Source organism: Hippocampus comes, unplaced genomic scaffold, assembly GCF_001891065.2.
Source record: "Hippocampus comes isolate QL1 unplaced genomic scaffold, H_comes_QL1_v1.1 scaffold29, whole genome shotgun sequence".
Classification (NCBI taxonomy): Eukaryota; Metazoa; Chordata; class Actinopteri; order Syngnathiformes; family Syngnathidae; genus Hippocampus; species Hippocampus comes.
In genome coordinates, this window is record NW_017805820.1 from 2,381,309 (window position 1) to 2,407,072 (window position 25,764).

At 39.7% G+C, this 25,764-nt stretch overlaps 1 protein-coding gene across 2 annotated transcripts; it reads right to left on the reverse strand.

Annotated features, from left to right (window-relative positions):
* Positions 1 to 318: 318 nt before the first annotated feature.
* On the reverse strand, positions 319 to 25,203 carry rasa2 (RAS p21 protein activator 2). Of its 2 annotated transcripts, XM_019885990.1 has the most exons (24): positions 24,821 to 25,203; positions 21,798 to 21,915; positions 16,234 to 16,337; positions 16,056 to 16,150; positions 14,513 to 14,589; positions 12,768 to 12,851; positions 12,196 to 12,268; positions 11,999 to 12,075; positions 10,652 to 10,753; positions 8,734 to 8,887; positions 8,029 to 8,177; positions 7,730 to 7,844; positions 7,512 to 7,586; positions 6,436 to 6,559; positions 5,960 to 6,066; positions 5,780 to 5,863; positions 5,405 to 5,482; positions 5,249 to 5,322; positions 4,886 to 4,992; positions 4,098 to 4,180; positions 3,733 to 3,941; positions 3,229 to 3,332; positions 2,426 to 2,606; positions 319 to 2,336 (listed from the first exon to the last, which is right to left on the reverse strand). In XM_019885990.1, exons 1-24 carry the CDS (start codon positions 24,876 to 24,878, stop codon positions 2,306 to 2,308), a joined length of 2,463 nt encoding a protein of 820 aa, XP_019741549.1. In that variant the 5' UTR covers positions 24,879 to 25,203; the 3' UTR covers positions 319 to 2,305. The 2 variants fall into 2 exon arrangements, with proteins under 2 accessions (XP_019741549.1, XP_019741550.1); XM_019885991.1 differs by lacking the exon at positions 5,405 to 5,482.
* Between the last annotated feature and the right edge of the window lie 561 nt (positions 25,204 to 25,764).

Below are 25,764 nucleotides of genomic sequence, written 5' to 3' on the forward strand. Positions count from 1 at the left end.
ATCAGTACTTCTAAGGGATGCCTAAGAAAATATCCATTTAACATGAAAGCGCGTTCACTTGATCAATTTACTAACCAGTGCTTACCAACAATTAACCACATTGAACCTCAATTGCCTCTCCATTACTTTGACACAATAGGGTAACCCGACAACTATTAATTCTTTGTTCCAAGGTTTTTTTTCAATTCACATGGAATCAAACCCTCCCACGTAGCCCTCGTAATGAGAAATTACAGATGAACGGAAAGAATTATACAAGCTCATCACAAACCATGACAACATTGTAGATGCGCATCCGGGAAAGTTCCACAAGCAAGAGAGGCTTTGGCATAATGTTTATTGTACATTTGTTTAAACTGACACAAAAAGACCAAGTATAGAAAATAAAACATTTGTGTGTAAAAAGGACATTTATGGAGACATTCAGAAGCAACGTCCTGTACCTTGAGAAGTGACCTACATCCCAACAAACGCCAAATGGCACAGAAAAAAATTAACGTATTTAATAGCAGTATTCTTTCAAATCACAGCAACGTGCTTTAAAATTATTATTTTTTTTGGTTCTGTCACAAATGCAAGAGGACCTTGTTTTGTCTCTCTGGAACACAAAACACAACAGATATGGACGTTAACTGCCATCTGGATGTATTTTGGCAGTTTATAGTTTTTTTCCCTTTTAATATTCTTATGCACATGGCAAAAATGACAGCTGCTATATTTTCATCCACGGACTGACCTTAAGAGGAAAGTGACAGGCACGTTATTTTAATCAAATCATAGTGTACCTAATATGGACTTACGGGAACACAACAGAAATGCACAATTTCACGTTTCACTATCGCACACAAGGAGACCGGCCACTAGATAACGGTCCCTTCTTAAAACTACAGAAGCGTCAATGTGCATCAATACAGAGTGGCTGAGATTGAAATGTTACGGTCTCAATAGTCAGGTTTTCTCTTTAAATCTGGAAAACACAGCCTGCAAAAAGAGTTGAGAAGGTGTTGTACTAGCAGAACATCAATAGCATAAAAAAGGGGGAGTGGGTGACATAAAATATCAGTTTTTTTTTTGCATTAAATGTCAAAGACATATTAGAAAGAAATGACAGACCACCACCAAGAAAGGTGATTTTCAATAAACCTAGGCCAAAAGAGAATATGATGGAATGGCTCACTGATGCTGCTCACACAAATTGTATTAGAAGAATGCTGTATAAAAAGATATCTATAAGTTGAGCCTTTTGGTTTAGAAAAATGATGTGCTTTTAAATATCACGATTTGGTTGCTTGGCATTTGTTTGCCTTTGTGGATTTTTGTCTGTTGTGGCAGTCAATTTGTAGCAGTGCCGTGAACAGATTCTTCTAGTGGTGCCCAAAAGAAATGCGTTCATTACTGAGATCTTCTGCGGTCATGTTCATAAATAGTTTGATTTCCTTCATCATGTGTAGTCACCTGTTGAGATGTACTTGTGCTCTCGTACCAATATGAGCCACAAACAGGTAAAAAAAAAAAAAAAAAAATCATATCCATGCAATCTGCCTGCCACAGGTCATGAAAAAGTAAAGCATATGTTATTAAAACATACATATTAAACAAATATATAGATATTACATTTCGTTCCACTTTCAAAATAGTTGTATTCAAAATACATTAATTTTGTTTTTCAAGTCAAAGCTATGAAATTGTCTTTGGTCAAGAATAAAATATATATAAAATCAACCAGCTAGAAATGTTACTATACAGAGTTGAAAACAAAATCGGGATCATGTAACTGATCAAAATGGGGAACTCTGATACACGAAGTATCTAGTAATTGGTTTCTCATTTGGAGAAATATTTAAAGTGCTTTTGCATTATTTACTCCCTCAGCATGTCATGCGAAAGAACATCCAAAGAAAGGCAGATTGGCTTTTTCCATCATAGTGTTTAGGATGGTCCATCCTCACAGCCATTCTTCTAAAACTGAGTGAATACAAATTAAAATAGCAGCCTACTCACACAGCTGTGGACATGAACTATGAAGGCAGCTCTTTATAAAAGAACTACAAGGCGAGGGTGGGGGCGGGGGGGTATGACATATGGCATGAAGACAGTAAAAATCAAAAAGTGGGTCCATCTAGTTCTGCTCGGAGGAATGAACAAGTTAACTTCCTGGGTTTAGGATGTCAAAGCTGCAAGGCTGACAGAGTGAAAGCTTCTTCTTCTTCTTCGGGACAAGTGTTGGCTTCCTTCATTGGGACTCCCGAAGAACATTCACTTGTGTCACTGGCATCTTCTCGCTGGTGTAAAGGCCTGGCCCCGTCTAGGAGGTTTTTCCCACGATTGGGTTGTCCCTGAAAAACAAACAGTATAGTCTAAGAAGAGTTGTTTTTTTTTTTTTTTTTTTTTTGGAAGAGGGAACAGTCAGGCGGCGGATACTCACAAACTGCCGTACTGCGCCGTGGTGTCATTTCGCATCTCATGTTGCCGCTGAAGCTCCACCATGATGTTTCGGAGCTGTTTGAGCGTCTGAAAGGTCTCTTTGGGTTCCTGAATGGTAAACTTGGAGTATTCCTCCTGCTCTCGCTGGGGGCCCTGGTATACTGCCAAACTGGCACACGCATCTAAGAAGATTACACACAATGTTACAGAATGTAAAAAAAAATCCTGTGTGATGAACCAAAGATTTCCAGTTTTGATTCATCTTTTTTTGTTTTGTTTTTGGCTTTATTTACAATTTCTCTGAAGGAGAAACTCACGTTTTTGAAGGTCATGATGGTCTGTCACTATGAACTATGACATCAACTTCTAATGCTGCAGAAGGGCTTTGAATGATTCACCGCGTGTCTTGTTCATTGTAAAAAGGCCTTTTAGCATCGTTCTGAAATGTACATTAGTTTATGCAGTTTGGGGTAAACTTAGCTGTTTATTTTTAACCTCTGGCATGTCACCACTATCTTTGTAACATTTAGAGGTATTCATTGGACGTGAAAAGCTTGAGTTTTTGCTTTTAAAATTGAAAGTCAAGCAATTCGCACATGCACCAACTCTCCGAGAGTGTTTTAATGTTTTTCATTGTGCTTTTTATACTTGTACAGCCCCTGAGAATGTGAAGTTTTTCTTTTTCTCATTATAACCTCTGATCCCAACCAACGTCCCTGCATTTTTACAGAGAATATAGTCCCTGATGGCGTCTCAGTACTCCAGGAAGAGTGAATTGATTTTTTTGGAAGATTAGACACTAACCCTCCATGTTCTGCAGGTTGGTGTCATTAGCAGAGAGGAGAGAGAAAATCCTTTCTGTTTCCCGATCACAGTCGATGTCCAGCTGCAGGTTGGCCTGCATGGTACTGAAAGAGTAGAGGACAAGATGAGAGAGACGTGATGATGGGAGCGCCAAGCTGAGAGACAACAGCTCTACCGAAATTTGTTGAGAAGAATAAGGCAGTGGTGATGTGCGAGTGGAAGACAATTAGCAGGGCATGGCTCATGCAGAGACACTTTAAAACATGAAACACATCTGCCATCATAGGAACAAAAGCTGTGGCCATTTTTCTCTTTGACGTCTCAAAACAAAGATCGAATTAACCTTTTCCTTCTTTCTCGCCCAAAATAATTCAAAGAAATTCACACACTCATGAACATTTTTCCTGAGTGTTTGTCTTGATCTAACTGGTGTAAACAACAAAACATAGCTAGGCAAGAGTGGGTCGATCCGTTGACTTTTTGGTGATGTGGAGAAAGACTCACATGGTGCAGGGTTTACAGCCTGGCGAGCTGCTACTTTGGCTTTTACAGCACTGCCAGGAGCCGCCGCTGTAGGTGGATGGATGAAAATTGGCCAAACGGCCCTCATTACAGCGACTGACCTGGCCCAGGACATCCAGCCACTCACAGGCTTCCACACAATTTCTTGCCTGCACGTACAGCTGCTTCTCTGCATGAACTACCTGAAACATCTGACACACCAGATACATTTCTATTCTGAAGTCACATTGGTAAAATAAAAATAAAAAAATAAAAATAATAATAATTTGCCTTTCTGAGCAACAGTCACTTGTTAAGCAAATAAGAAGCCATAACAATCCTTTGACGTCGGAGGGGAACCCGCTTACATTTTTACGGTTGAAGGCACTTTCGTCAAGTTTCTCCACTGCCTGGATATTTTTCACATTGATGATACAGACGGCCTCTTTTCCTAAGATGCAGAATTCATTGTCAGGGGAAAATATGGCAGCAAAGGATTCAAAAACTCACATTTGTTTTTATCTCTTTTCACAATTGAAGTCAATTAAAGTTTTTTTTCAATCAAAATGTTTACAAGCTATTGTTTTTAGCCATTTTCTTTCCTTTTTTAATTTACAACATTCACATTTTCATATACCCTTCATCCTGTGTGCATGGAAACAAAATAAACACAGCTGACCAAAACAGTATACCGTAATAAAAAACATTTAATCCACCTTTCTGGCTCAGATACTGCAAGCCCAATTTGATGCCATCTGCTGGTAATACTAGGAACGACCCTCTGAAGAAGCGCTAATCAATAGGTTGAGTTGACGATGAAGAAACCCCTCCTCGCCCCCCCACGGTCTCATTGCACTTTTAGTTTGCCTCAGAGGGCCATTGGAAGATTACGAAACTATATAAATGTATACTTGACTCATCATACTATGACATGCATCCAACAAACTGATGGATGAAAAGTTTGCTGAACAATTTATTTGAAGAGGGGGTTTGATAATGTCAAAAAGTCACTGCAAGTGAAAATATTTGGCAATTTTGTTCCAAATTTGAGCAAGACACACGGAAGTTGATTTGTCCTAAACAGCAACATAAAATGATGTCGGACTGGACCTGCATTAAACTTTTCAGGTAAGGATGAATAATATTGCTCGCTCACCTTTATGTTTGTGATAGGAAAGCTCTCTGTTTGTCACTCGAAGCCATCGCTTTTTGAAGTTTTTCTTGCCAAGGCGTTTTCTCCCCTGCGCCCGTTTCTGTACTTCCCTAAAGAGTCACCAGCATGCCCTTTCACTTCCAATTCACCCACATATGCCGCTTCTTTCTACTTGGACTACAATTGCACATCCAGATTCACAGAAGATGTCAACTTTTTTGCAAAGTCGAGAGGCTACATTTGAATACATTTCGAAAGGTCAATTTACTATTGAAATACAATTATTTAAATTAACGATCAAGCCAAAAGCAGCTCCCGAATCCCTGTCAGGCCACCTGGCTCCCCAGTTTTCGAAAGAACACTTACCCCTCCTTCAGGACTATCGCGTCTTCCAAGCCACTCGACTCTTTGCTGACATTTGAAGATATTTCATCAAGAAACTACACACAGGAGGAGGACAAAATGTAGTTTTGAGACTATTAAAAACAATCTTGACAATGACTAAAAAGATGTATATAATACCTTTTTTACTTTTTCAATGCACTTATCTTCTTGGAATGATTTGAAGAAGTCATACATGTATGATTCTTTGAAACTAGACTGAAGGTGGGGGGGATAAAAACATCACGTGATTGGGTGATAAAAAAAATGTTATTGTGTATTAAGTGTAATATTCTCATTTCCATTTTTGCTAGTTTAATTTAAACACTATTCAATCTTTCTTACATCTATGCTCAGGCCACTGGAACAGCAACAACAACAACAACCCTAGTTAGAGTCCTTCTTTTACTTTGAAGACCCTCAATGTTGCCTCTAAACTTTACGACTGTGCTTTATTTTAATGAGTGTTTTATTTTCTATGACCAATTCTGATCACAATAGAACAATGCTGCTTACCAATTTTTTGGACAAACTGCCCCAGCTGCCCAGAGTCTGGATGGTTTTTGAGATGAGAGTGAGCGTACGAGAGATGTCCGGATCCTAGAATAAAACATTAAAAAAATAAATAAAAAGTATCTTTGTATTTTTAGTCCACCCATTAGATGGGCATGAACAATACTGGTGCCGTGAACTTACAGGATGATGTGAACGGAGCTGGTAAGAGTGTGGCGATAAAACGGCAACAGCAAAGAAGCGCAAGAACACAAAGCTGCTCACAGCCGAGTACTGGACATGAGGGTCAGCTGGTGAGAGACAACACCAGTTTCCAAAACAACTTAACGTGATCATCATCGTAATTGCATTAGTATTTTTTTTTTCTTGGGCTAAACACAATGTAAACATTAGGCGTCCAAGTGTTGTCAAAAGTCAACTTTAGTTTATTTATTTATGACTACAAACAATTGTCACGATTAGAAGTTCATACAGCTTGTTGGTCATTGAAACTGTGTCATTAAACAACCAAGTTGAGCGATTTGAGACACCATATGAAACTGAAAACGTAATTCGTGGTACTTTTTGTAATTAGATTCTGATTTGACATAGTTACGATATGCCTTGCTTTCACTAGAATAGTTTTGTAGCAGTTTAGAAGGGTTTCAAGACGGACAGACCTGGAAAACGCTTGCAGGCCAAGTGTCTCAGTGACCTGAAGACAGCACACATTGATGGAGGGCAGTTGGCATTTGACTGAGTGATTGAGGAGAAGACTTTCTGGACATAAACCTGGAGGTTCTCCTATAGAGAGAAGGACACATATGTGTGATTTTGTTGACAAATGATCGTGAGTGGTAGACTAGGAATAGAGCACTCATGCCACACTGCAAAGAAAACCGTTATCATGCTTTGAGAATAGTCTGGAGATCGGACTGGCAAGGTCCATGCCTCCGGCTGACGCCCATCTTAAATTGCGCCAGACTACTATGGCCCCTCTTACAGGTGGTGAACACCTGAGAATGGGGCCGCACATTGTCCTTTCGGGGTGAGCCTGGCCGGCCCCCATTGGTGCAAGACCAGGTGCTCGTCTTCGAGCTCCATCTCCAGGCCTGACTCCAGAGGGGACTGACTCGCATCCGGGAAAAGGAAAACGTTTGACACTAGATGAAAACATTGTAAGGGTCGTTTGAGCCGTACTTTGCCTGGTCCCTCACCCTGCCAGGCGCATAAAGCCCCAGACAACTTAGCTTCGAGGGTCAGTGGGACAACACAAACCCATCCACCACAATGAGATGATGGTTCACAGAGAGGAACCGTATTTCCTTATTATTTTGCTGTTTGTCTTGCTTGCTGTTTGGCACTCATCGTCATTTGCGGCAAACGGATACCTTTGTATGTTACCTTGAACATCACAAAGCCTATTCGACTGACTCTGATCGACTGGTGAAAGGACACTTTGATTCTCTCCTCTTTCATCGAGAACTGCTTCAAACAACAAAGCGTATGCAGGAAAATTGGCTCAGATTGCATGAGTGTCCACGTTTTATGTTATTTGTTGTCTTGTATTATTTCGTTATTTTATGTTAACTGTTTATGTTAAGAAACCTGCCTTGGGACTATGGCGGAAAACTAGCATTTATGCTAAGTCCGGCGCATTTACACTGTTCATTCATGTGTTGATCAATGTGCACGGTCCCAATGAAATCAATAAATAAACAAAGGAATAAAATAAGACAAGTAAATATTTACATACCTTGTTGACTTCCACATTGTCCCCTTCTTTTAGTTTGTTGGGGTCAATCTCACATGTTTTGTTGGACTCACAGATCTATGAAAGGAACAAGAACTATTTGAGAGAGTAGAATAAAAATGGTCAAATAAATTGTTCTCAACATCACAACTGTTTTCAACTCAAGTACAAAAATGACGACTCTGTGACAGCTTCACCTCCTACTTTGTATTTTCTTGTACCTCATCTATGACAGGCTTCAGCGTAACGGCGAGGTAATTCTTTCCCACAATCTTCATCATGTCATCAATGCAGCGTGTTGCCAGTGAGTTGCCACGGAAGATAGTGTTTGCCTCCCTGTATAGACAAGAATGATTGCAATTTTCACATTGTTTTCCAGAGTTGTTTTGGGCTAATGAATGAATCTCGACGAGTGAAACATTCAAAAACTGAACCCGGAATTTCCCTTGTAGTTCTGAGGTCCCTGGAACAGTGCTAAAAGATACTGAATCGCCATGCTGTAAGTGTGCAAGGTTCTCACTGAGTGTTGTCCAACTCCAATGCTGCCACAGCAGAGACAAAAGGCACAAAGCGATTATGATGCAGCAGCAGTCGAACCATGGGCAGAACGCCTTCGTATCGCTCTCGGCAAATGTCCCCCAGGATATGTGCTGATGATGCGGAGATGGGCTGAAAGGATGGAAGAGGATGTGAAGAAAGTGAGAGGGGAATAAAGGCAATACACTGATTTGGTGTATGGCGGAGTCTGTGGGAGAGAGAATCGGTGAAGTAAATAGTTTCTGTCATGTGGTGTAAAGGTTTGGGTTGTTTAAGTATCAAGCGTATGCCGGAAAAGTGGTTAAGATTGCATGACTGTCTGTGTCTTATGTTATGTGTTGTGTTATATTATCTGAACTGTTCTGTAAAAAGCTTCGTTACAGCTGCAGCTGTGTGAAAGCGTAAATAAAGATGTATTGTATTCTACATTCTTACATTATTGTAATTCACATATTCATGGCAACCACTATTTCAAATGCAATATAGACCTCATTAGACTCTAGCTTTTTGCACCCCTCCCTCCACTACATGAGGAATTACAATCAACCGAGAGCTATAACTTAAGAGTAAGAAGTGACTTCTCATTCTACAGACTGTAATGGAATTTATAAACCTAAGTACTGAGCAATATGACATTTATTAAATCTTGAAAATAACTTGTCCAACACAAGGCTTTACATTATCCTACCTTCACATCTGGAGATTTGAGCAGCAAATTGCAGAGTTGTATGTAGCAGGCAGATGGCAGCACTGTGTCTTCTACGTAGGCCAGTTTTAACAGCAACGACCCCAAATCATCAGATTTTGACTTGCTTCCGTTCCCTTTAGGTTGAAGAAGATACCTAATAAAACCAGAGATATTTTGTTTGTTATTATATGACTACTAACCACTCCACTGTATATCAGTCTTCAAATCACAAAGCTTATGTGGTGGGCTTAGAGGTCAGGAGCCTCAACATGTTGACACACAACATCACAGAGATTTCGCAGTATAGAAAAACAGGTAAGAAAGAGACTGGATGATTAACCGGATTCGTCACACTTGAACACATGTAGAATGTATTAGCATTCATGGCTTATGAGTCATTGTGCAATATGATTAACATCTAACACATCCAAAATATCAGCTCTGTCCAAGAAATAACATTTTCTGATACGGGAACAATGTGACTGACTGCCGATCTGTAAGAAGTACCCTGCCCCGCGGTCAGCTTGCATATGCTTAAGCTGTCCAAGACATTAAAATGAAAGTAAAATGTCATTTGCAGGGGACTAACTAACCCATGCTCCATGTATTTGATATCAGCTGCTCATAAAAGCTCTTTAATTGCTATGAAAAAATGATTAATGTCCTGTCGGTGTGCTATAGTTGACTCATTTGTTAAAAACAGGCAGCCATGTGATGTAATTTTAACCATTTGAAGCACTTAGTGAGTGCACTGTGAGAAAGGCTATATGAATAAAATGGATTTACTCTTGTGCCAGTCAATGAAAAATTTAGCTCGCTTTATTCGTTTTCACGGACACAGTGAGTGAAATACTTGTGAACATTGTTTAAAAAAAAAAAAAAATCCCAGTCTTGAGCAATAACAAATTTGTGTATGCGTATGGCATTCACATTGTTATAAACTATGAGACCCAATTTCAATTTCCCATTGCCATGGGTGGTGGCATGACAGGTCTGTAAAATATGTACGTACAGTATTTGTAAATAACCACAGCCGATCGAGGACGGTAGGGAGACTGGCACATCCACACATTGCACAGATTGACAAATGAGGAGGGACATCTTACACATTTGAACCCATGTCAGACAGATAAGAAAACACGGGAGTCACAAAAAAGCTCGTGTCATCTTAAAATAAAGATAGCTTCTCTTTCTCTCTCTTTTTTTTTTTAAAGTTCTGCTGCTGGCCCTTCCCCTGCCATGTCAACAGCACTTGACAACAATGACAATATTATTTTTATTAATATGCATTTCATGTGCCCACTTAAGACTAAGGTCTGGTCTGGTCATGTAAACTGAGCATATCTTAGAATTTAGAATACTGTACCTTTGGTATTCATGTGTTTTTCAAAGTTGTGACGAGCACACTATTTGGCTGCAGCATGCACGCAGCTTATATTTAAAATTATACTCACAACCCAAAGACTTATGATTCATTGGTTTTATGAGGTGTTGGTGCTGCTTGGTTAATCCTGCTTTATCACCAAGGCAACTGTGGCAGATGTCAGACTTTTTTTTTTTTTAAACTTCATATCTGTATGTAATTAATACAACCTGTAGGAGTGTAAACAAACTAAACAGTAAACGGCATTATCTTTCCATTCAACTGTATTAAAGACAGCATGTACGGTATGTCAGCACATTTGAGACAAAACCTTTCAGCCCACAGCTGTGTTTGAATTATGTAATTACTAAAAGGACTGTTCAAAAGGGACACACAAGCTTGGGTCTCCTGAACAAACAACACTGGGACCTTAGAACCTGTTATAAAAGCTACTGTTGAGACATGCTGGGTCTCAATGTGGGAAATGTTGACAGCAGAATGTAAACAATATCATCCTTTAACATGTAGAGTACTTCTGTTCTGCAATGTCCTTACCAAGCTTTGTGGATGTGGTCATTTCGCAGGATCTTGACAGGCACCCGTGTTTCCCCCAGAAACACATCTTGAGCCAGATTCTCACTATTCCATAAATCAACTCTGCAAAGGTACAAGATTCATGTACGGACATATGCCAAGTTCGGAAGAGGCTAATTACAGTACGTAAGATCCTGCTCGTGTTCATCACAAAGACGCAACCCACAAGTCAATAGATAAAAATTCAAAGCCTTAAAAGTAACCCCGACTGTAATGACATGTTTGCGCCCTATTATTTATTTGGTTGTTAGTAATATAACCGTAAGACAATATTTTCAAGATAATTTCCAGTTTGAAATGCACTTTGAAGAAACTTTATTTGCATGTACGCCGCCGGTTTTGGTTATGTCGCAATGCATTCTGAGTAGTGACGTACAATGGTTGCTGACCATAGTGCTGCTCTCTGCCGAGCAAAGCTCAACAACTGCGAACGACCACTATCATCGTGAATAGGAGTCAGAATGCCTCGCTATGTGACTTTTGAGTTATTTATGCCAAGATGACGCCGATGCGAGTGGTCGCCGAGGTGATGTGCCGTCTAGCAGTGTCTTTGTCATTTTCGTGCATCTTTTTGAGATAATAGCCAATAGAGCGCCAAGACTTTACGGTGCAGAGGCGGACTCTTCCAACTGCATCCTCTCACTGTTTTCTTAACTTCCTTTCCTGGGGAAAGCTTTGGAAGCTTATCTTACTTTGTGCATTCCCGTTTGACGGAAAATTATATCCAAAAGCTTCACAGTGGGGCGTTGTGATTCCTTTTCACCAATGCTAGAAGTAATTCGCAACAGTTTAGCTTTGCTTGCCAAAGAGTGATGTAAAAAACAATGGCGGCCGGGGTACATGTAAATTAAATTTCTACCTGATGTATTAAATTGGAAATTATTTTCAAAAATGTTAACTTATAGTTATGTTACTAACAATCAAATAAATCATATGGAGCAAACGTGTCATTTCAGTCGCAGTTCCTTTTAAAAATATTAAATGGCGGTTTCAACACTGCTTTTTGTCTTGGTTGATAAAAGCCAATCGAATAACCATGCAACAGTTCACTTCAAATCCAAACCTCAAAAACGTGCAAAAAGGTTTACCTTTGAATTAGTCTAGTCTTACCCCATGTGCTATGAGTCCATTGAGATTGAAGCCCCACATATCCTTAACCAGAAACCAAGGCCCTCTATCAGCACAGTACATGCTTGATGCAAAGACTCTCTTTTTGTACTTCAATACGTTTTGTAATGTACTTGGTCGGAAATCATTTTATTTTGGGAGGACATACAAATGTTAAAGACAGAATAAAAATGAACTAACTTGATCTCTAGCTTTTCGATGTCTTCTTCCTCCACTTGGAAATGAGATTTTTTGGAGTAACTGCTAGACCGTGTGACCTGAAAATGAAAGTGTATTTTTACTTCAACTTCAACTTACTTATTTTAAAAAATTTAAAATCATAAGTGGAACATTGCATCCCTGTAATGGGAATGGGTTCTAAAACTTTCCAAATTTACCTCAAAGAAGAAAGTCTCTTCGAAAAGAGGGTTGCTGGTTTTCTTCTTGACCTTTGTTTTCTTTTGGTCAGACCTGAAGAGAAAAGTTAAATAAAAAAAAAAAAAATGTCATTTAAAAACACATACTTTTTCAAAAACATCTAAAAAAAAAGTACTGATGAAATTTTTAAACATTTTCGACCATGCATTTTTCTTGTTACATTTTAGACTCTATAGCGACACTTTAAGAAGAGATGAAAAGAGTGAAGCGGCCAAGAACTGGCAAGTTCTACATTTTAAAAATTTCATGCAAAGAAAGCCTAAGGCCTAGTACACACAAGAGTTTTTCTTTTCTTAAGATATGTTTTTAATCTGTGACAGAACCCACACAAAAGCAGAAAATCAATCATTTAACACATTAATTGATCACAATGTGGGTGGTCTGCTTGGATAATCTCAATGAGGCTCTAAAAAGAGATTGAAAGGTGTGCGGTAATTCTGGATCCTTGGGGTATATTTTGGTGCAAGCATGACATGTTTGAAAATTGTGAAAATAAATATGAGTTTTTAACAAACATTCTGATAAAAGTTACCTGGCAGGTCCAACTAGTGACACAGTGGCATAAGGGTCACAGATCTGTCCACTGATTAGCGGTAGTCCCTGGCACTCTATTATTCTGCAGATAGCACAAAGAAAATGCAGTTAAGACACCCCAAAAAATGTATTATATTGGCTATTGACTACTGCTTTGTCAACACATTATTCAGGGTTGAACTCACTCCATGAAACGGCAAGCAAGAGTAACCTTCTTTTTAGTGATCCCACATCGAGCTCAATGGCTTTGCCCACTTGTGTTGTTTCAAATAAACGATAGTTCAAGTAAGATTTCTGTACAATAAAGTCCCCTTTTACAGTTAGGAATGGGAGATCATGAAGGTGACAGCGGCAATGGAGATTTCACAAACTAGATCATTTTCAGGAAAGTCATGTGGAATATCCTTTTTTTCCCTCTCCTTTGAAATTAATACCATATTTAAGAAATCCTTACGAGGGTACCGTTATTGTATAGGTGTACCCAGATTATGAATCATATAAAAAGGGCATTCATTGATAAAGTGGTAGCATGTTAGACAATTAAGGAGATCGCTTTGCCCTTATGTATGACCTGTGTTGCTCAGGGACCATGATTTCTTTCACAGGTGTTTCAGGTGAAAACAAACAGACACTGCAGGAACCCTAAACAGGATGTGGCTGCTAAGCAGGGGTCACTGGGGAGTAAGAATGAATTCAGCCCCTCACTAAGTGAGGCCAGAGGGGAGAAGACATGCCGAGAGAAGGCCGCGTTGTTTGTGCGCACCGTTCCTTGGTACCATGACACTATTCCCCGAAGTTTCCTTCGTCTATTTCTTAATTGACAAAACCACCGCGGTACTGTCCGCTATGATCTTCAGCGATTCGTGTCACTGACAGCATGACTTGCAGATGCGTGCAATTTATGAGCTCACTCATATTTATTTTACACCTGCAGTCATCAATGCAAGCGCATTGGAGCGGTGACAGAGAGCAGGTGACATTTTAACCAAACAAACTGAGTGATAGAATGACAGCTACAGAAAATCACAGCGCTTGCAGGCTTCCAGCCAGGCACCATCACTTCCTCCTCATTACCCTGCAGTCGCATTATAAAAGGGGGTGTGCAAACAATATGTAAGAACTGAATGAGGGCTGACCATGACTCACTTGCATCCAAGTTTTCCTCATGCTTTTAGTGAGTGCTTGCCTCTCAACAAATCAGCCTTCCGTGTCATTAAATATTTGATTCAAGATGTGTTACAATTATCATGAGGGTACTAGGCTCATAGTATGTCGCGCGGAAACATCAGCAAAAGGAGAAATTTAGGATGTTGGTGTTTTTCCTGAATAAGTAAAAATAGAACCCCTTAAAAAATGCATTTTAATCGAAAGGAGTTTAACGCCACACAATGTAAAGCACAATTACTGAATTGAAAAAACAAAACAAAATGATCTGGCACAAGTTTTTCTGTGACTTTAAATCACACCAACCAGTGACCACTTCCACAAGATACTTGAGTGACCGCTTCCACAAGATACATGATCAGAATCGAATACTCTGTGTCTGCATATAACGTTAAGATTTGATTGACACTGTCAGAGAAGCATTGTTTTAATAGTGCTTTTATTGCAGTAGTTACAGGGATATATTCAGCACTTTATACAGATATCAATATTTTGCGAAGTGGTCAAAATGTTGGAAGACAAACACCATTACGACATAAGAAGGTTGAAAGTTTGAGCGTATTGAGTGTATATACTCACTGCACAAGTAAATGCTGACCCACTGAGCCGTTGTCTGTGATCACTTCATTCAGTCTCATCTCTAGATGAACCTTACCCTGTTAAAAACGAGGACAAGGTGTGGCTGGTGAAAAGTAACAATGACAAGCTATGATTCAGCGTTGGATCACTGTACAGTATTCACTTTTCTTTTATTCGAGTCCATGAAACATAATGAACGCAATTATTCAAATGTCACCTGCATCCACCGACCGGACCAAGCAGACAGTAGATTGTTTAAGTAGTCTAATTTCCCGCTCTTCAAGCCGTCTTCATTTTATTTTCGTAACAACTGTTGTTATTCCTTCACTAAGTGTCTTCACACTAAAGCTGCACTACCTCCTGTTTCATGTCACGGCATTTAAGGTTACAGAAAGTACAGTGTGTGTGATAAGATCCACCACAGCTGTGGATTTTGTCATCACTCACAGAGCTCGGATGTGGTGAAGGCTTTCGGAAGTGGCACAGTGCAAGAGAACAAGTTAAAAAAAAAGAGTGAGAGAGTAGGATAAGAGTGAGAGTTCGAGATAAACAAGACACCCACACACATGCACCGTCTCTGCAGCTCAGCACTTAACGTTTCTGAAGTTATTCTATTGCATCAGCAAACTTAGGAGGTATTATAATGTTTAGCACATTCCAAGTATTTGAACAAGTAGTCTAAATGAAAAGCAAATTTAGTGACTCAACTGATAAACGCTTTTAGTGAATGTGACAGCTACTTTGTCTCAAACTGCTCCTCGGATTATTTTCATGATCAGAGGATAAATGGTTTGGAAAATGGATGCACTTATTTGAATCTGAGCAAATACAGCAACCAGGGTTCAGGCCCAAAGTTCCAAACCAAGGGGAGACATTAAAATAACACCTCGATCACTTTCCAACGGACCTTTACATTTGAGTGTGTCTGAGCGAATCAGTGAAGCAGGAGATACCCAGAATAGTCTGCCGTGGGTTAATGGCAGTTTGAGTCAATATGTTAACAACAAGCAGTACAATCGTGGTGGTGTACAGACCACAATAACCACTTGCTTTGAGAATAGGAAATACAACAGACCGTAAAACAAAGCAACTCGCCTGCATGGCCTATATTCCATAAAATCTAGAACAATGGCCTTTTCAAAAACAAACAAACAAACAAGCAAACAAACGAACAAAATGACAAGACTTTGAAACCGTAATGGAAATGTGTGCAAATGTTGCAAATGAGTGACTTCCTCCTTGTGTAGTTGCGGTGCAGGGGGCTGTAATGTGTCCCGAGGAGGAAACTTTATCACTAATGTGGAATTGTATGGTATGCTTTTACTATCGATGCGCAAGACGTGTGATCGAAATGTAATCCTCAAGGGCCCACAGTTTCAAAATGACGACATAAAACAACAATAAGACAATTATGACCAGGAGCTTTAGAGTGAGGTGTTCAAATTAAAAGCAAAAGTTTTGCAATTAAAACAAGCCGCATGACAAATGTAACACATCCATGATGAAATGCTTCATACAACAGTACATCCTGAAAGGCATTTACCTGAACCTCTGAGTTTGGGTCTACGGGCTGAAGGCTAAACCAGTGCTCCTTCCCTTTGTATTTACACAAGTCATCCTTTCGAATTGACACCTTACCTGAAAAGGCGAAACAAAAATGCATTTAACTGTAGCTCCACAATAACTAAACTAGGATTACTGTACAGAATATAGTGACTTACCAACTGGTAAATCCCTTTGGAAAACACTCTTGGCATAAACATAAAATGATAAACCCTGGAATGGCCGTGGAATCTCAAAGTAGAAGTCTTCACCGTAGAAAGGGCTGTAAGCAAAGGCATAAAATTCATTTACAAAAATGAGTCCAGCTTTGGTGTAAAAACAGCATAAATGCGTACAAATGTGTGCAGTAAGTCAAGCAATGTGTTCGAACATAGCCCAGTTAGCTTCAACTTGAAGAGCATTACAAATAGGGATTGTAATGCATGTTTTAAACTGTTTAAGAAACACTTCTTCATCTAACTAGACATACATACAAGGATGAGGATATTAATTGAATAATTGATTGTTTGTGTGGAACTGATCATTGGCTGAGCATATCTTAAAGCAAATGAGGCAAAATGGAAGCTAGTGCTTGGCTGTTACCAGCAGTGGCACTGTTCATAATCATTTCAGTCTCAACTAGTTTGTGGTAAAGAAGAACGTAACATTGACGAAAAGTAGCAACGTGGCAAGAGTTCCCCAAAATGTCAAAATGCTGAGTCTGGTTACAATGGCCATTTCAACATGAGTAGAAGGCATCACAAATTTAGAAGAATCGGATAGTGGGTGATGGACAAATCGAGTTGTTTTGTTTTGGAAAAAATTGGCTGTTTTGGGGAATGTTTTTGGGTGACATTGCCTGTAGGACATCTGGTTAGGGAAAAAAACATCAAATACTGACACTTGCCATAACTTAACTAGTGCGAATGGAAGATTATTGGTGACAACGGCAATGTGGGCAGTAGTTGATTGTTTTTTTTTTTTTTTTTTTTTTAGAATGTATTTGTTATGGAGGGTTTAAGAGGCATATGAAGTGCTTATTCCATGTTTGGCCACTTGTCACATTGCTACCAAAAGAAGCTGAGCCAAAGAAATGTTATGGCAGCATCATTCTGTTCAATATGACACATATTCAGCGAGGGAGTCTCCTTATCACATTATGTTTTTAAATAATAATAAATAATAATTATATTTTTAAAATAACAACTTACTTGTCATTTCTCCCAATAGTCAATCAAGGAAGAGTATTCATGTTACTATCCCTATTAATTATACATCTAAAAGATTCATTCAATCGATGTCTGGACTGTCGGTTGTTATTGCAAACTGAACAGACTACGCAGGGAGTAGTAATGACTCATTGTAGGGAGGGTTGTTAGTTTTGTGGCTGGAGCCGCACTAAAACTATACTGACATATACAATACACCATTGACATGCAGGTCACACGTTTTTTGAAAACACAACAGGGTACCATCCAGAAGAATGACTATTAAAAAAACAAAAAAAAAAACAAGGGGGGTGAGGGGGGGCGGGAATATTTCGCAAAAGAATGATTGCGCACTTGATGTCAGACCGTCCAGGTGCTGCATGTAGTGCTAATGGGCTGTGCCATACCTTACGATATAATCCCAGTGTTTAAAATTTTATTGAAACAATACAATACAATACATGCTGATTTATATAGCGCTTTCACAACAGCAGCAGCTGTAACAAAGCGCTTAACAAACCAGACATGATACAAAATCCTTGTAAGAGCTGGCAAAGAGAGAGCCAAAACATCTGTGTGCCATTTCATCGCGCCAACACAACTACCTCACAACCAAGACCACAAGCGAGACGGCTTGATGTGACACAGCCAATTGTAGGTTAAACATTACGCTGACTGCAGATGGACCACCTGTGCCAAACAGACTCAGTTGTTTGCGGGATTAAGTATTGATACAGTATGTCCAAGCAATATCGCAAACCATCTTGAAGTCCTTTAAACCTGTGAATAAGACCTGTAGCCTGGTGCACAAAAAGCCAAGTGAGAATTTAAATTCCTGTGTAAACACTTTAGTGAAACAGCTTCTCTTCATTGTTGTAACTTCATTCATTCATTTTCCAAACCCCTTATCCTCAGTCGAGTCAATTTATACTTTAAATATTAATTACTTGTACTGAGTAAACTTTACTCTGTCCATTGATGATTCAGCATTCTATTTATTTATTTATTTATACAGTGGTACCTGTACTTACGTCTCTTCATACGAAATTTAGAAGTTACGAAACGTCTCAACAGGAAAATATCTCCACTCGTTACGAAAGACATTTCAAGATACGAAAGGTAAAACTACAGAATGGCCTGCTACTCGCAGCTCCGAGTTTCCTGACCGCAACATACTTATAGCTGCTCTGCCATTGGCTATTACCGAGCATCATCCTGGCATCCCATTGGCTAAGAGGCACTTCTACCAAACATGTGTCTATGTGTGTCGATAGCGAGATAGAATTAGGGAATGGCACGAATTAGGGCATTTACATGGAAAACTCGTCTCTACTTACAACATTTTGTAGTTAAGACATTCCTTCCAGAACCAATTAATTTCATAAGTAGAGGTACCATTGTACTTAGTTTGGCCAACACATTCAGTGTGCATGTGTCAGTCTTCACCAAACACAAACGTGTCTACGTTGCCATCCTCGTTATGAACACACATTATACATAGTGCCACTGCACCATTCCTTATGTTGTTATACAGTCTTCCAAGTAATTAGGATATAGTATGACTATTCAAAAGGAAGCTTCGTTGCAAACTCTAGAACATCAGAAGTAGTAGGCAAATACAAGAGCGGCAGCTAGGGAGGAACAAGTAGAGTACACAGAAGGTGAGTGAATATTAACTGCTTTAACAGAGGCAGAGGTAGCGAAGAGAGAATCACAGGGGTGAGCGTGGGAGGACACACTTCCTCAGAGAGTGTAAAATTCTTTTAACCAGCATGGAAATCAAAAGAGAAAAAAAACAGCTGATGTGAACAAGCAAAAGAAGACCCATGTTACATTAGGCGTGCAATAGGCTCCAACACTTTTCTGTAAATCCCCGCTGGATAAACTCTATGTGAATTACAACAATAAAGGTTTTCATGATTATTTTTCAAATCACTATGTGACACCATTTCTTCAAAAATCACAAAGTGTATTCAAAACCAAGTTCCATTTATCCATCCTTGCACTAATTATTATAATGAATTCACTCATTCTTCCTTAAATACAAATACACCGGACAAGGTTGTTAGATAATCGTGGATAAAAAAAGTTTTGTTTCTGAAATGAATTTGTCAGTCATTTACAGTATGTTTTGCAGTGGGATACAAGAACAAATTCAGAGTTTTCTCGGTGTGAGGGGTGCCTGTGAAAGTCATACAGCTACTCTATTTTAGAGACACAAGTAATATTACAGGTTGGAAACCACAATTACGGTCAATATCATGGTTCAGCTGAACTAGAAATGCATGGTTGTAGATGAGTACAATGATGACAACTGACATCTTTCTAATTCTATTTTCACATTCAATTAAAGTAAAATTACGGTGCAGTAACTCTCCTTTAAAATGTGGAACCAAGCTGCCAACAGAAGTGAAGTCAGCGCCAACTGTAGATGTTTTTAAATACAGGTCACAAACTGCTTTTCCCCACCACACACACTCATGACTAAGGTCGTTTAAAGCATTTGCGATTTTTCTCAAATGTTGTTCTTGCACAGTACATTCTTTTAGTAATTTTAGAAAGCTACTTTTTTATTTCCTTACTTTGCTTTTAAATGTCTGATATTATTTTGTTTGCAAATACTTTTCAACATTGTATTTTGAAATATGTGAAGCATATCGCGTCTGAAATGCGCGACATCAAGCTGACTTGCATTTGCTGCCTGGCATTTCAGTTTTGCCCTACGACGCATTGGAAACTTCAAGACCTATTAAAATGTCACAAAAATTTGCAGTATGTTTTAATACTAAATAGACAAACTAAAAAAAGAGTATACCAAGGTGTAAAATGTAGTGTACACAGATAATACCGTATTTTTTGGACCATAAATCACACGTTTTCTCTTAGTTTGGCTGGTCCTCTGACTACTCAGATGCCTCCTTTACATATTAAAATTAGAGCTCGTATTCACACCCAAGATTCCTGTTCCCCATGTCGACTGCAGCGAACAAGTTCCGTTTGGATTTCAGATTTCCGTTTCTAACTACAAATAGGTTTTTCTTTTTAGTTCAAAATTGCTTATTAAATAGGGGTACATCCGGAATATCACTCTGACACCCTTACACCATTATGAGACTGGTGATTTCGGAGAGGCAGAGCGCACTCTGCTCCCATTAGTTTCTGAACGCGACCTATGTTATCACGCTTGGCCAAAGATAGAATACTGGTTGGTTGTTTCACGTTTTGGTTCTCTTAATAGTAAATCATTGTTGTGGCGAATGCCGCATGGAAAAATGGCGATATGTCACACATTAACTTGCCATGGCAACTACTACTACTTACATTTCTTCTATGTTCTTCTGGTGACTGGCAAATACTTTTGATGCAGTTCCGCTCCCTTCTTTCGCCTGCGGCATACGCCACAACAATGATTTACTGACTACAACAGTAAAATGTGTGATAACCGTCTGGGATTCTACCTTTGGCCAGAGTGCCATGCAGGATTCTAAGCCATTTTAATTAAAAAAAAAAATTTAAATTAAAAAAAAAAAAAAAAAGAATTAACTTTTCTGTTGTTAGAAGTTTAGAATCCAACAGGAATTCGTTCGCTGCCATGAACCCGATTAGGGAACAGATTTTGGATGCAAGTCTGAGCTCTAATGTTCTTAGTATCAGTTATTTAAAAAAAAAAAAAAAAAACATGACTTATACTCCGATGCAACTTTTATGTTTTTTATTTCTTCATGATGCATCTTCTGACTGGTGCCACTTGTACTCCGGAGTGACTTGTAGTCCGAAAAATAGGGTACCGGTCCGGTAATCACAAACGCCCCTATTCCACTGAGTGGCTAATATTTACGAGGACATGTTCAAAATTCCCTTGCGACAAGAAAAACACTAATATTGTTGGCGAACATCTACCAAACGGTTAGCAAACTTTTTGCGAACATTTGTGATCTGCAACAAACCCTGATGTGAACGCACATTGTGCTACCTTCGCCAATAGGTACAAATGTTCGCCGCCCATTGGGATAGGGGCTTAAACACTCCAATTACAGAGTTGACAACAAAGTCGGGGTAAAAATAACAATATTGTAAAATACAATCATCATGGACAACTGTGACCCAAGAGAATGTTTGAAATTCCATTCATTCATTCATTCATTCATTTTCCGAACCGCTTTATCCTCACGAGGGTCGCGGAGGTGCTGGAGCCTATCCCAGCTGTCTCCGGGCAGTAGGCGGGGGACACCCTGAATCGGTTGCCAGCCAATCGCAGGGCACACAGAGACGAACAACCATCCACGCTCACATTCACACCTAGGGACAATTTAGAGTGTTCAATCAGCCTGCCATGCATGTCTTTGGAATGTGGGAGGAAACCGGAGCACCCGGAGAAAACCCACGCAGGCCCGGGGAGAACATGCAAACTCCACACAGGGAGGCCGGAGCTGGAATTGAACCCGGTACCTCTGCACTGTGAAGTCGACGTGCTAACCACTGGACTACCGGGCCGCCTGTTTGAAATTCCAGCAGACAGAATTTAACCTACTTACCTGCCACTTTTATCAAACACCTTGGTTCGGAACACCTCTTCCTGATCCAGGCTGACGGTGCAAAAGGTACAAAGGTCTCTTTGTCGGTTTGGGACTGGACCCAGGTTCTTAGCTGCACCTGCATCACAATAAGAAGCACATGGTTATCACTGCGAATCACAAATGAACTTCTTCTATTATTTGTTATTGCATTACTTTCTGTAATTAAAAAAAATGTCAATGGTGAGTATTAAACTTGGATATGTATGAGAGGAGGAAATTGAGTATTTATTGAACTCTGAAGAAATGAAATGTGTGGAATTTGGTACACATAAAAACAACGAGAAGAAGCTGTTCATGTGGCGGGAGATTCTGGTCCAAATGGACCGTAGCCTTCTGCAAATGAAGAGAGGGTGGAACAGGCTGGGTCCAGGGTGAGTAGGATCAGCTGTAATCTGACCTGCATGGCTCCGGGTCACGGAGCCATGCAGGTCCTGAATGGACGGGACCTTACAGCCAGCCACCTTCTCAGCACCATGCAAAGTACATTGCAGGCTGTGCCTGTCACTGGCACCAGCATCCCGCCCAGTGATGGGGGAGGTGATGATGAAAAGGTGAAAACCAAAAGGTAGAATGCTGTCAATATCTTCGCAACAGGTCAGATTTGGACTAAAGGGATTAGAAAGACAGAAACAGACAGCCTTAATTGGTCCTTTTGCGCTAATCTTAAGCACCGGTGGGGACGTAATTAAGAAAAGCTTCCAGTTAGTCAGTTGACAAGCTAAGTCAAGTCAAGTCAAGCTTTATTGTCAAATATGCTCTATGTGCAACATACAGCACAGATGAAATTACTTCCCTCTCTCAACCACAGTGCAAACATGCAGTGCATTGAAAGACACACAGCTAAAAATAAGGGCAGCAGACTGAACTGCATAAAAATACATCAAAAAATATATCTGCTACAGTTAAGGTTAACTAATATGTTTATAGTTCACAGTTTGTTTAGGAATGATTGGGAACAGGTCATTTAATTCCAATTTGGATTGTCATGCGCCTTTGTCAACATTCGGACACGTTAACACGTCAACCTTTAAAAACCAGCACCTAAGATATTCAAGTCATTCATTATTTTGCAGAGCATCTGGTTTCACAACGTCCCCCACAAAGTGTAAAGTGGCTCATCTGAAATATACACAGAAGATGAACCGCTCAAGAATTGTGTATGAAAGAGGAAAACGAACAATGGGTCAATGTGTAAGAGTGCTGTTTCATAAGATGGCAAAGTGAGTTACATGAGGTGATAGTTTCTCTATTTTGTTCTCCTTAGCGGATTAATTCATAGTAGTGAAACTGACACTTGCTTTCATGTTTTACTCCTATGCTTATGTGCCTTAGCCTTTCTTTTAATGATTTAAGGTCAATGTGGTCCATAAAAAAACATCATAGGGCTGTGATAGGACAGACATCAAAGATGTTGAAAGTGAGTTGAAAGATAGTGAACAATTCTTCAAAAAAAAAGTGGCTTAATGCAATGACCATCAGAAGCTTATCGAAAAAAACCCATACATCATAGAAAATCACACCTCAAGTATTTAAAACAACCACATAACCAAAAACAAAACAAAAAGAATTACACCTTGTGTATTTAAAAACCACATAACTTTGCCTCAAAGTACGTTATCTACACATAATGGGAAACATCACACAGACAAATGATGATTATCTGTGTTTTAACGCTTTAGCTTTAAGATATTTGAACCTAAATGGTAACAGGTATTCCCTAGATTCTGCAAAAAATAATCATAATAATAATAATATTACAGCAGCTTAAAAAGTCACTCACAGTCAATGTCAGTCTTCTTCCTTTGTTTGTCCACAATGATTATCATGATGTACTGTTTAATATTTTCCATTCTATTCAACCAAGTTTTTATGAAGTACATGATGGGGTGCTATTTTCCTTGTTAAAAATTTTTGTTTAATGAAAAATAAATTTGAACTGTTTTAATTGAAATGGGATTGTGTGCAAATGGTCGTCATATTCTCCAATGCTTCTAAGAAGAAAGGGGCAAAAGGTTAACGTGTATCCTGAAATTCACAGATCTAGTACTATGATCACGTTTCATTGACAGATTGGTTGCACTTCCTGTACATACCCTTTTCATTGGGACTGTTTTTTTTAACTAGACATAAACTTTATTTTATTAAGTTATACAAGTGAAAAATGTTCAATACAATTATGTTACCACACACACACACACACACACACACATACACACACACACACACACACACACACACACACACACACACACACACACACGTCCTATGCAACTTCAATCATTTTGCTTAGACGGTACTTCTCAGCCACCGTACATTGACATTTTCTGTTCAGTCTTTCCAATCTCTACATACAGCAGCTACTGTATTGTAAAGACGTTGAAGGACGTTGAAAAGAAGCGTATCATACAGGGAAATAATATACCAAGGGTGTCGAAAACATTATTAGGTTCATACTATAGGACTGTATGTGAAGTACACTGTCAGACAACATTGAGTGGGTGTAATCGGTTGAGTGACTCTTCACTCGCCGTCCGTCAGTCGTTTGCTTTCAACCTGATTGCTCAAATTATTGCCAATAACGAGTGATAACGCACGCTACAGACATGGTAACTGAAAAGGTGGCTAACCAGGGCTGCCTCGAAATGCGATTTGCCCAACGGAGCACCTGAAGTAAAGACCAGAGGCCAAATAAAAGCAAGCCGAGTTCCGTTTTTAAATGCGCTATTATTTGAACAGCAGCCCTGGCCCCAACATATCGACGGGAACGCGCTTCATGAATGAAATCACCTGCAGCTACATTGACGCGATAAACAGAAGCCGGCAGAAGTAGCCGATGAACAGGCTCTCCTGCCCCCCGACTGGAGATAGATAGCACGCCGCGCCCCTCCGGCTTTGCCTCTCGCTACTGCTAGCTTGTTCCCCGTGGTCACTCACTCGGTTTCACGGAGAGAAAATATATCGGCTCTGGCCGCCAAACTTACATATTTTACCACGCAGGCTCTGTAGAATCCGAATCCTCGCGTCGTCCTCTTCCGCCATGGTGAGAGCTGACCGTTGTGTATTCAGCACGGCTTTATCATATCCGTTTATGAATGCAGGCAGGCAGAGTGGGAGAGAACCAGCCCCACTGCCGCGTTACGTCAGGCTCCCTAACACAGCATGCACACTAGCAACTGCCTTTTGGAAGAGAAGTTGCCCACGAGCGGAGCCAGTACAACGTTGATGGATTTCTCTTCATGTCTTCGCATGGCAAACAGCCGTGATTGACTGTCATTATTTGAAGACAAGATACGACCGAAAGTCACAACAACGTGGTGGCCAACACTATTCGCACTTGACGCATCCAGCTGCAGTATGTAAACTCTGCCCTCGTTGATATTCAAACATTAAGCTTGCTAACAAACGCACTTCCGTGTATTTGCAGAGCAAGTGCTCTTGCCTGGCGACTCGAGATGTTTGCCCCACTTGTTGCCGGCCACAATTGACACATTGCCATAATTCTAATGCCTCATATCAATCCTTTAAAAAAAATGTGTGCCGTGTCCCTCGAGCCAACAGGAACGGGAAGTTAGACGACACACTAAGAAAATTACACCAAAAACAGAACTTTAATTATACATGAAAACTATCAGAATTTCAATTGAATCACTTGACTATATTAAATATAAAATGCATATCGGAACGACGGGAAAATAGTGGCATCTGCTGGATGAGTTACATACAAGTACTGTCCGCAAGATAGCCTCCGTATACATTTTCAAATTCAAAGTTGCGACATTATTACTTATAACATACACATGACATAAGGTGCAACAAACCTGCAGGGAGATTTTATTTCGAAAAATTGACACGTGGTGCCTCAAGATAGTATGGTAGGAAAAAAAAACACCCACTGTAACTTACTGCACTTAAGCATCAGTGTCTT